This window comes from Zerene cesonia, chromosome 17, assembly GCF_012273895.1.
Source record: "Zerene cesonia ecotype Mississippi chromosome 17, Zerene_cesonia_1.1, whole genome shotgun sequence".
Taxonomy (NCBI): domain Eukaryota; kingdom Metazoa; phylum Arthropoda; class Insecta; order Lepidoptera; family Pieridae; genus Zerene; species Zerene cesonia.
In genome coordinates this window covers 9,172,344-9,185,607 of record NC_052118.1, presented here as the reverse complement: position 1 = coordinate 9,185,607, position 13,264 = coordinate 9,172,344, and the positions used below count along the sequence as shown (strand labels likewise).

At 32.4% G+C, this 13,264-nt stretch overlaps 1 protein-coding gene across 1 annotated transcript in view; it reads left to right on the top strand.

The window, feature by feature from the left end:
- Positions 1 to 472: 472 nt before the first annotated feature.
- LOC119833489 (cholecystokinin receptor-like) overlaps positions 473 to 13,264 on the top strand; it is a 66,233-nt gene continuing 53,441 nt past the window's right edge. The window contains exons 1-2 of the mRNA XM_038357512.1: positions 473 to 717; positions 5,154 to 5,268. Coding sequence (XP_038213440.1) covers positions 517 to 717; positions 5,154 to 5,268 — 316 coding nt within the window. The 5' untranslated portion in view covers positions 473 to 516. The remainder of the gene's footprint in view (positions 718 to 5,153; positions 5,269 to 13,264) is intronic.

Here is a 13,264-nt window from a genome sequence, read left to right as displayed (position 1 = left end):
ATATATATATATATATATATATATATATATATATATATATACAAGAATTGCTCGTTTAAAGGTATAAGATATAGTATTAGCATACATATTTACTGTTATTATAATTAAAATATGATCATTTGCAGATGAAGAGTATCTTCCTTCTTCATAAAGAAATAAATATTATCGAAACGTTTATTAACGTATGCATGTATTTATTGTTGTCTGATTTTGGACATATAAAGACTGGTTGTTATCATCAATAGTATGAAAGCGAAAAAGACTGCGTAAATGAACAAAATGGCGCCCACAAATTAGAAACAAGGGTGGTTTTTTCTTAGCTATAAGGAATATCAAACGAAAACCGTAAAAATGTACATACATATCTGCATGTTATATTATAGACGTATGAAAATCCCCTAATAACCTGGTAGCGTAGCTACACAGATTGATCCTTAGTTATTTAACCAAATATATTTGTTCCAGATTAAAATGGAGCCGAATATAACGCTGCTGTTCAACATAAGTTCGCTTCTGATGCGCGATGTCACATCTAGCGTCTCATCAGTGATTGCCGTGAGGAATAAGAACGTATCAAACGCGTACGAATGGCGTTTTGTTTTGCCGCCATATTTCTTGATATTCCTGCTCTCGATATCCGGCAATTGCTTGGTGATAGTTACCCTGACGAGCAATAGGAGGATGCGAACTGTAACGAACGTGTATCTATTGAATTTGGTAAGTAAATGAATGAGATTAAAAATAAGTTATCTACCTTTTACCACAGATAACATAAAACTGTACTACTGCTAACGGTTATACACAATACTTATATCATATTGATTTGATATGTGATGTATTTTTGTTTAGTTTGTAGCTACATGTTTTTATTATTAATTTTTGAAAATATCCGAACGCTGCAGTTTTCTTCATTAATCTAAGATCTTATTAGTCTAAGAAGATCCCATATAAGAACGGCCTTCACCGATCTGTTAAACAGGTGAAAATTATATTTTAAAGATACGGTTAATTAAAATTTTAAATGTACTAGAATCTTAGAGAGACTCTAAAAAGAGTAGAAGAAATTCGATTACTGTGGCGGGATCACGGGTGGCCGAGAGGCTAGGCGTTGCTACGGTTAGGCAAGAAACGCGGGTTCGAGTCCCGCCTCGTGATCGAATTTTTTCTATTCTTTCAAAATTTCTCATTTATAAAACATTTCAATGCTATAAAACTACAAAATTAAATTTAGAGAGACTATCTATTAAAAAAAAAATGCGTCAAAATCAGGTGGTCGGTTCTTATTTGGGATCCTCTATTATAATATGTTTCTTGTTAACATATAAATATAGAAAACAAGGGGTCAATAGGTTACAAATCAAATCAACTACAAAGCATATTAGCAACGCAATTGCATTTTGAAGATTAAATAAATAACATATTATGTACACCAAGGCAATCTATGAAAATTATCAGTCACCAGTAATTCTTGGGCATTATTGTTATGACATATTTTGAAAAATTACAATGTTAAATTGTCAGGATTTTAAATAGCAGTTTTGCTTTCTCTGCAGAAGCTGCTCTTCAGGTCGATGGGTAGTTAATTATGTATTTACACAATTCAAAATCGCTTCTGAAGGAAGTTTATTTGAATGAATAAATGTTTAATTTTGAATTTGAACAATTTCAACTAGATGGCGTCATTTATTTTCGTTTACTGGGAAACAAATGTATCTGTAGAAGTATCAAATCAAGAGGGCAGAATTTAGCTTTAATTTAGTACATAATCCGCTATCTGGTTGGTATTTTTGATCGATGAAGCGAATGCGCCCTAATTCAAAGTGAAATGACATTTGATAGGATTCTTATAGAAGAAGAATAGAAGTATCTAAATAGAAAGAAAAGAAAGAAAATATACATTGATTAGAGATTAAGAGAATTAACAAAGGTTAATGACTCAGCCAATGTCCAGTGAAATTTATTGGATTTAGTATCTCAACAAGTTTACAGTTTTACAAGTCATGATAAGAAAGAATTGAAACATCAAGTGATGATTATTATACTTGACGACGACGCGAGCCTTTAAGACGTGAAGGGTTAAACGGGCTCTACCTGAGATCTGATAACATACAGAGCGCAAGCCCTACAGACTCTTGGTGATTTTAATGTGAAAATCATTTTATTTGCTATGTGAAAATTATTTTTTCGTCCTTCCACACCACGTCTTTTGTTCAGATACACTGGGAATTGAATTCTGTACCTTTAATACTATACTCATGCGTTAACCACTGTGCCAAGGAGGTAATTTAATTTAAAATTTAATGCAAGTACTAGGCAATATAATTTGATTCGTAACGTCATATATACCTTCATAAATACGCTTAAGTGCGCAATAACAGAAGCAAGCTATAGCATCAATAAAGTACTCTTATCTATATTGGAATTTGAATTGATAGTAATAAACAGGGAGGTTACCATGACATCTCAAAAGCACTACTTCTACTGTGGAATATAGCTGTGACATTTCTACACTGGAATTAGTACTGCATTAATACGTCATTGTACATCATACATATGGATTTGTTGACATAATTTTATCACTTTATAAGGTTCGAGTTCAACCTCTGTTGAAATATTATTGTAGTCCCCAAAATAACATCAAAAACATAACATTTACATTGTGTATATACAAGTTAACAGCAAGGGAGTTCTCGCTAGATCAAACCAATGTACAGAGATTGAATTACGGGGATTGTTTTAAGATTGCGGGGTTTCATTACTATCAAAAATAATTTATGAGAGGTGCGTATGAAGAGAGATAAAGAAAAATATAGATTGAACATCTATTGTGGTTAGTAAAAAATAATATTTCAGATCGTCTTTTTTAGCGCATCATAGTAACAGTTGAACAGTTATTATTCAAATACGACCCACCAACTATGTTACCTAGTAATGAACTCAAATAATTTTCTAAATTGTTATACTTTTACCGCGGATTTTTTATAAAAAATCGGTCATAAGTAGTAGTTCAAACCCTCATTATATGTTGGTTGTAATTCATCTACTGATTACGATTTAGTTTTTGCAAAGTAAGATTTTTCTTGCAACGTTAATGTTGTAATGGACTGTCCATGTGACTGTCCTGTATTAAAATAGCATATTTGACCGCTCGTCTCACTATTTCTACTGCTAACTTAATATTTTCGTATGCAATATATAAAAGAAGCAGTCTTTTATAGAAACACGTTTAAATTAATATTTATAGAATGACAAGACGACACAAATTGTGTGAGGAAAGTGTCGATACAAAAAACTCACGGATATCAGATAACTGTCTGAATAGCACTATGCGTAGAATATAAAATAACGTGCAACATTTTCTTTAGATATTTTTTCACGCTCCCAAAGAGCAATAGAGGAGAGACATCCTCCCTCTGAGAAATACCTTTTGTGATCACCCAAAATCAGACAATACTTTTTATTTCCTTATCCTCACAGGGACCTTTCCTTATAGGACGTGACCGCAATATTCCAATAGCAATAAATTTTGATTTTTCCTCATTTATACATTGCATGCCAATTGAATACTTTTAATTTTCTATATTGCAAATAACATACAAAGTATTCGATTAAGACTATAAATTCGAAAGTAGTCTGACTATCTGTTTGTATCAAGATTAAACCAAACCACCGCTTTAGTCAAAATCTAGGATGAAAATGGTTGAACACGTCGTCTGCTTTATTTATATCAATCCTTCAAGATCTGATTTTCTGAGGTTATAACAGCGGGGATAAGATATTAAAGAAAGTTTTCGCTAAGACGAAGTGGTAAAATCGTTGTTTTCTTTTTGATATTTAACGTGATATGGGTGGATGACCTTGAAATTTTTTTAAGATAGTGAATAAATAGCCTCGTTAAAAATGTTTCTGTATCATGCAAAGTAATGATAGTCAATTTATTTTCCAAATACTTATATAGGCAATATGATCTATCTTTCTATAAATCATGAATTTACGATATAATCAATCTAAGATAGATTATATTGTTTACCTTGATTTTTCCATTCATAGAATAAAATATTTTAGACTTAAAACACACTAAACTAGAAAGTAAATCATTCGTAGATCAAATAATTTGATGTTATTAGGCGTCCTTTGTAACATTTATAAATCGTTGTGAAAGTTTTGCTTAATATGTATGTTTATTAAATACTGGCGGTCCGCCCCGGCTTCACCCGTGGTAAACATATCGCCTATAACCTTCCTCAATAAAGGGACTATCTAACACCGAAAGAATTTTTCAAATCGGACAAGTAGTTCATGAGATTAGTGCGTTCAAACAAACTCTTCAGCTTTATAATATTAGTATAGATTTATCGATATAAGCGATTTTTACACATGTATATAAATATTACTGTGTTGCTATACTTAAAAACTCAAGAACAGGTCGACCAATTGGGCTATTATTTTAAAGGTAGGTAGGGTATACTTATGAAGAGAAAAATCATACCACAGGGGAAGCCGGGGTTGACTGTTAGCTTTTAATAAAAACGTTGATACGTGTATAATAAGAATTCTCGATTTAGTTCTTATTTTGTAAATTAGTCAATATTTTTTTTGACTCAAAAAGAGAAAGAATCAAACAAAGTCATAAGGATCAATAAATATTCGTTAAGAAATAGTAATATTATGTTATCAGGTTAGCAACTCGCCTGGTGCTACGTGGGTTAGTAAAAACATGCCAATAAACGCTTTTACAAGTTTTAAATATTATCCAAATTTCACTAACAATATCATCATCAGCCCATATGTTCCCACTGCTGGGACACAGGCCTCCTATGAGGGTTCAGGCCATAATCCACCACGCTGGCCAAGTGCGGGTTGGCAGATGTCACATGTCGTCGAACTTTTAATTCTTGGACATGCCGGTTTCCTCACGATGTTTTCCTTCACCGTTTAAGCAGTGGTGATGTTATCCACATGCGCAGATAAATTGATAAATCAATTTATTTCCTGCACGCTCGCCCGGTCTCGAACCCAGACTTATCGATTTTGAAGTCCGAGGTTCTCACCACTGAGCCACCACTGCTTATATGAACTAACAATATGAAGTTTAGTAATACTAACAACAAAATACCTTAAATAAGAAATAAAAAATGGTATTTATATTTCAGGCAATATCGGATTTCCTGCTGGGCGTATTTTGCCTGCCTTTCACCTTGGTTGGGCAGATTTACAGAAGATTCCTATTCGGGGCTACACTGTGCAAATTGATACCCTTTTTACAAGGTAAGCATAGTTTCTGTCTCTTCATAGGATATAGAATAAGGTCTTTTTAACAAGGGACCTCGTCTTCGCCTGCTGTATTGTCACGCTTGGCGTGATGTCGCGGTTAGCCCTCTGTTCTGTCGCCGAGTCTAGTCGCTCATTGGCTTTAGTCGTCGTCGGAATCGATCAGGACGTGTCTTGGTCGCATCCGAGTCCAAGTGGTATCTTATTTCATGCATAATCTACGTAAATACGAAATTTCATTTTTATTCTGTTTTCATCTTTAATTATAAATAATTACAGTTACTATTTGACTATATAGTCCTTTATAGTAACATACGAATTAATGAATCCTTTATGCTTATAAGTATACCTTCCACATTAATCCCTTATATTAGTTTATAAACAATGATTATTGTAGAACTGCGTTAAGGGTTACTAGCAGTTAACATTGTATCAGCATATAAGAAAGACTCAAGTCAAAACAATTTATGATAACTACACGACTATAAGTACGTTATGGAAATATTTTATTTTCTCTCTGCGCACCACAGACGAAGCCAGAACGGACTGCCAGTATTAAAAAATACAAATTATTTATTCCACTGAAGAATAAATACGATCAATACCAGAATTTCACTGAGATACCATCTTCTAAGCAATGTTTTATGTATCTATCTGATGTGATTGGTGATCTTCAATTCACTAACACGACCCATCTATACATATAAGGTCGATACCAATTCCCAAAGGTATACAACTGAGATACAAAACACATTGAGTACAGCAGTACTAAATCAAACACAATGTATATAGATCGTGTTTGATTTAAGCAGAATACTGGTAATGGGAATCAAAGCTGCCCTTTAGTAAGCACAGCTACTCAACTGGGTAACAATTGCATCGTTAGCTTCCTTAATTTGAACTGAATCAAGGTAGGGTTTGAAGACAATTAATGTGTAATTATTGTTTTGGGTTAGTTATTGTAAACTATAGACTCAGTTGCTGTTCTGATATGTACGGATTTTATAGCAATAACATCGATTTATAAGATAAATACTGGATATTGCTGTGATTTAATATTCTGTTGATGATGCCACTTGAGATACATTTAATAGTCTTTGTAAGTAGCAATTTGTTCTCAACAGCTGATATAATTAATTTGGCAGTTGTATTATGGTACATTCTTATTCCGTTCAAACGAGTATATTTTATATCATTTGATATAAAATGGTTATAATGAGAATTTGGCTAGTGTTTGGCAAAAAGGCGGGATTCGAACCCGCGTTTTTTTAGCTAAGTCTAGCCTCTCGGCCACCCGTCATCCCGCCTCAAAAATCGATTTTCTTCAACTCTTTCGGATTCTCGTACCTAATTTTTTAGATTTTTTTCATTTCTTTCAAAATTTCTCATTTATACAACATTTCAATGCCATTAAACTAAATATTACAAAATGACGCGAATTCGCGACTTTTTGTAATTAAAAAAAAGAAAGACAAACAAAAAATAAATAAAAAACGTTTTTTCGTACATGTACCGTGTATTCAGTAAAATGCGGTTATTTTAATATTACAATTTGAAACTCCTATTTTATTTATCGGGATGGATAAAGATAGTGTATTGAGATATAAAATTATGTTGGGAACAGAATAATTTATCGGAAACATTAATTCATTGGATTTCAAAACATTAAAAAGTATTGTGAAATGAATCATAAAAGAATATTGTATGCGGAATAATTTATGGAGAACTGTAAAGACTGCAGACCGGTTTTTGTATTAAAAAACATTAATTACAATTTTTATTGCACGGCTTGAACTTTTTTAATATAACTTTCAAAATTATACTTGTCTGTTTCATTTTTGTTTATGATGTTTCAAAAATTGAGCAACGAAAAGTGTGTGAAGTCCCGTGCCCCCTAGTAGGGTATGGGGCAGATGATATACATCTGTTTCACTGATCGATTTTTTTTATGGACAAGTAGGTGATCAGCCTTCTGTGTCCTGCCAGACCGAGACGTCTTTTTTTTTTTTTTGTGCGTCCCCACCGGGAATCGAACCCAGGACGCTCAACGCACCGCGGTTTCACCCGTGTAAGTCTGTATCCCGTAGGAATATCGACATAAAAAGTTCCCTTTATGTTATTCCAGTCGTTCAGCTATCTAAGTACCAAATGTCATTGCAATCAGTTCAGTAGTTTTTGTGTGAAAGAGCAACAAACACACACACATCCTTACAAACTTTCGCATTTATAATATTAATTAGTAGGAAATAGAATTCACATAGCATAAGCTAAGCATAGGAAACAATTTTTTTATAATGTGCCTATAAAATGGTTTATAACTTCAAGCACATATTTCAACGTACCTTAATTAATATGAGACTCAAACTTAAACTAAAAGAAATTGTTTTTTATCCCGATTAAATGCTCCCTTGTGATAAAACAGTAATCTTGATATCCAAGCGGCGCCGGGACGAGCGTCTAGTATATAATATATATAGTGGCGCAACTGTAAGAATACCGTTAGATTTAAAATGTTCCTGAAACTATTTCCGTTAAATTTGAAAACCAAATTCTACGCTTTTTTGCGTTGATCCATAACTTTTAGCCGTAAACCAATTCGAAACTCGCATGCTGTTTACTTCGTCTAGATTTCAACCATTTACCAACAACAGTATTTAGCAATCACACAAGCTTGACTCACTTGTTAAAATAAATTAAAACGGACCATGAAAAGAACCGGGTACAATTATAAATCCATTTGCATAATTGTGCCCGGTGAGATCCTGGCCGGTATCTGGCCTTGCGATTAAACTCTTTGGATTAGATTATTTAAGTGGAGGGCTATCAAATCTTGATTATTCTTCAATCTTCATTCCATAAAAAAATGTTCCTAGTAACGTTTTGTGTTCGATACAATCGAATGATGTATAAATATCACAAAAATACCAGTTGCATTTTGTTGGCTTTCTAAATCTTCATAAACATTCATAAGAGGGGTTACTATAATGTCCATGGTTAGAAGGCCGGTAGTAAATCGACATTACTTCATCGTCTTATTGTTAATATGGTTTAACTAGCTGCGCCCCGCGGTTTCACCCGCGTAAGTCCTTATCCCGTAGGAATATCGGGATAAAAAGTTGCCTATATGTTATTCCAGTTGTCCAGCTGTCTACGTACCAAATTTCATTGCAATCGCTTTAGTAGTTTTTGCGTGAAAGAGCAACCAACACACGCATTCTTACAAACTTTAGACGTTTTACTAAATCTTGGAAGCTAAAATATGGTTAATATTTTAGCGTCGTATTCTTCTTTCTTAAAATATATTTATTTTCGTTATAACTATACTTTTTTCTTGTTATATTAAAAATGAATATAAAAACAAAATCAATAGATAAACCTTAGCATAATTATCTTAGGTTATGACTAAAAATTCAAGCAACGTTTGATATTAAAACATTAAATAGTATTTATTAGACTATATGATTCCTCAAACTTAAAAGAAAATCGAATCGGTCAAAGAGCGTTAACTATTAAAATAAAATTGATAATAAAGAAGAATAATTTCCTATGAAAATATATGCAAAGGATATGCAAAGAATAAGTAGCCAAGACCACACAAACGCTTAAAATAGGACGATAAATTCTAGCAACCCTGTACAGCGTTACATTTTAATTAGGGGGTCATTAATGTTCATTTGAAGCAAGTTTTGCATCATTAACGTCTATAGTTAATACTACAAAACTCTGGTCGGTTTCTTGATAAACAGAATTTATAAGCAGCGAAACGGGCTTTTAAACTTTTACTATGCAATACCCTCTTGGTGCCTCGTCCTTAGAATTTAACACGAATATTAGATCATTATCTATTTGTCTGTTTATTAATCTTTTATGTATTATTATAGAACATTTTATTTATTTATCTATATAAATCTATCAGTTTTATGTATATATATATATAATTAATATTTGAATACGTCTGCCGCTCCAACTGTCACAGAGGGGGGCCACTGAAAATCAGTGTGGCAACTGCGTTGCTGCGTAGGCTGAGTGGCTACCCCATTTGGCTCCACTTTATGTTTCGCGTTTTATATTTATTTCTATATTTTTTGCTTTTTTGTATATATATATATATATATATATATATATATATATATATTTTTTTTTTTTATTGTTTTCTTGTTTAAGCTTTTTTATTGTGATGTTTTGTGTTAATTATTGTATTGTTTTGTTCTAAGTTTATTGTCTTTTTTTTTAATTGTATTTCTGTGGAGTCAAATAAATGTTTCTTTCTTTCTTTCTAGTAGACTGGTGGTTGTGAGTACGTCTTTCGTGACATATTGATATTATCCGGTTCAAATGTTGTTAGGGTACCTTTTGGAGTTGTGTTATGCGATAAACGTTGCTTTCCCGACAGCCATGCTATTTGCTAACGTCATATTCGCTCCATTCCAAAAGGTGGAATTCTAACTGCATTTGAAATTAGTTGTATAGTAGCTGTGTGCTTCTTTTTAGTCTGTTCTTCGAATTTATAAAGCTATTACCCTTATCTAAAAAGAGACAAGAAAAATAATTTAATTCCGTGCAATTATTCGTGAGTTAGGTGGTGTAAAGTCGGATTTTAATGATGCCGTTCCTGATTTATGCTACTAAGGCGACTTTCTTTCATCATAACATGTAATTGTGAAGTCATAAACCGCTGATAGAAAAATCGGTCGGGCAGTTCGTTAGTTGATCCATAAATATTGTATAGTAAATAAAATAAAATATGAGATGTATGCTTCGGACGTTTTCTAAATGAAGGATAATTAGCCAAAGGAAGTTTTTGTTACAACGTTAATTAGAAATTCAATTAAACAATAAACATAATAATTTTTCAATTATAACATACAACTTTTAACAAATATGAAACCTGCCGTGGCTAGGAAGAGATAATTTACATACTTTAAAATTTTTGAAGCTGAATTTACATAATTTACCCGGATAACTCTGTTATAAGCAAAATGTGTTATTTGACGGGCTAATTAAGTAGTTACCCGCTTAGGGTTATGAAGGCATTTAATTAATTGTTTGTTGACTGTATGTTGATTGTCTCCACTACGTATGCATTTGTTTAAGACTGAGTGGTTTTGTATTGCAACTTCATATTAACAGCAGCTTTGGGTATTTCCTTTTGTAAAGTTAGTAACATTTTTATTATGAAATTATGTCGTGAAAGTGTGGTATAGAAGCACTGATTTTTCTACCCAGTATTTATTAATTGTTTTTTATTTATTTATTTATAATTATTGCATACTAGAACTTCGCCCGTGGTGCATATATAGCCTATAGCTTCAATAAATGGGCTAGTTAACATTGAAAGAATTTTTTAAATCGCACCAGTAGTTCCTCAGATTAGTGCGTTCAAACAAACAAACTCTTCAGCTGTATAAAATTAGTGTAGATTAGTTTTTTTTTCACAAAATTTCGCCAAACTGCTAAGCGGTTTGTTAACTTTACCAAAAACGAAGGATGTTTTAATTCGACTCGATTTTGTTTTTGGTTATGTTGTTTGGTGTTATTACATGGATTTTTAGCAGATTGATGTGATTCTTTTTGTGTTTGATAGAAAATTTCATGTGTTAAAATGTGACAAAATAGTTGTCAATTGGTCCCATTTTTAAGCTGGAGTTCCTCCCCAGGAACATGAGTGACCTTTTGTAAACATGTATTACTTTAATGATACATCTACAGACTATAAACGTCTTATATTATCCCGAGAAGAACTATCAAGTATTATATTATACAGAGATGATAAGATGTTAACTATATTACAAACCTATGATAAATTTTCGCTCAATAAACTCATACGTATATGTAATAATACGTATAATTAATTCCATAAGCATATTATGTCAGTCACTCGTGTTTAAATTAGTGTGTCTAATATCGAGTAATTGAGGCTTTAATCGATAACAGTATGGATTTGAATTCGTACGATATTAAATGTACTAATATATATATCTGGCTTACATTTTACATTGCCACACATCTCTTTTATTTATTAAAATTGAATGAATATGCCTCATGTTTGTAAATTCGATTAGTTCAAACGCCTCCACCATTTTTTCCTACTCATGAAATCTGAAACAATTAATTTTATTACGTTGTCTACGATACCAATTCGTGATATGATGGATCGAAAATTGAATTAAAAATTTGTTGCACGTGCTAGCGCAACAGTATCGAGTCGTGACGAATTAAATTAATCTTCGAGCAATGTTGGTCTGAAATATGGATAAGTTATCGGCTGTAACCTTTTTGCAAAGGTCAAGTAAAAATGCAATTTTTCAATTGTAATATACTAGTTAAATTAGGGACACTTTTAGAAACGATTTGCCTGAATTCGATATTTTATCAGATTGGCAATGTTATGTGCCATACTTTCTTAAATTATAAATATATGAGTGCGATAAAATTTTAAAGAATAGAAAAAAGGAGATCACTGTTTAGGATTCGAACTCGGACACCCGTGATCCCGCCACAGCAACCGAATGTTTTCTATTCTTTTGATTTTATGTGTCTTAGGGACACGCATCATTTTAATGCTATAAAATGAAAAAAATAATGCATTAGTTTGATTGCCTCTCTTTCAAGTCGCATCGAAGCGATTACATGATTTTCGTGGCCGAAGATTGGAAGAGAAAAATAAAGAATGTATGTTATTCTATGTCTATGAGGCTTATAAGACCTCTATACCTTGGTGAAAATCTTATATCATGGCAATTATGACTACGCGGGCAAGCCTGACATAAAGTTCATATAATAATGCCCCTTTGTGCTAATAAAGCACATATACAAATATAAAAATGTCCCTAATTTAATTACCATTATGTAAATAAAAAATGCGTATGATCTACTATATTAACAGTCATAAATTCAAACATCATTCAACTAGACCTTCAGAAGCGCAAATTCTGAATGGAATCGACAAAATCTACAATTCAATATTTACCAATAAATTTTCTTTACCCACGAATTCGTTTTTCTAAGCAGACGATTTGCTTTAATGCCTATGTAGTCAGATATGTAATTCGTCTCTAATCAATACATAAATATATGACTCCTCGGTCCTCTGACAAGAAATCTTAAAGTTAAAACCGACTTTTGAAAATACTAGCTGCGCCCCGCGGTTTTACCCGCGTAAGTCCGTATCCCGTAGGAATATCGGGATAAAAAGTTGCCTGTATATTATTCCAGTTATTCAGTTATCTATCTACCAAATTTAATTGCAATCGGTTCATTAGTTTTTGCCTAAAAGAGCAACAAACACTAACATCCTTACATACTTTCGCATTTATAATATTATAAAGTAGGGTTCAATTATCTTTATAAGGATACTTGGTGGTGCACTGGTTTGAGTGACCTCTTTAGTACTTTCCAACGACGGCCCCCGAGGAAATGACCAGGGCTATATCAAACTCTCTGCCTGTTTATGCTATAAAACTTAAAATACAGTACATATTCTTGATGACGTGAGTTGCCCCTTAAGCACATAAAACCGAAAGAGGAGAAGAAATTGATTTTAAATTCTAAAATACCAGATTTTTTAATTTATTAATGAAGTATATTTTATTAAATTATGTTATATTTTATTTTTTCTATATAGTGGAGTCAGGAGTGTCGGAATTATTAATTAATAACTTTTTAATGTATTTCGTTTTCACACACATATAATCTTCTATTGAATTTTGTGCAAAATTTCAAATGTTTTACAGTTATATCTTTATCTAAGCGGCTTTATCTAAATTAAACAAACAAAGAACATTCAACGTTTCTTGAGTGATAAGTAGTGTAACTATAACGATATTTTATTACTAAAGTGAAAATGTATTAATTAATGTATACAGGGCGAGCTTAGAGAGATCACTGTTATTACACAATTTATGCATTTATATACTTACTAGCTGCACCCGACAAACGCTGTTCTGCCTTACTCTTATCATTTAGGGGTATGAAAAATAGATGTTGGCCGATT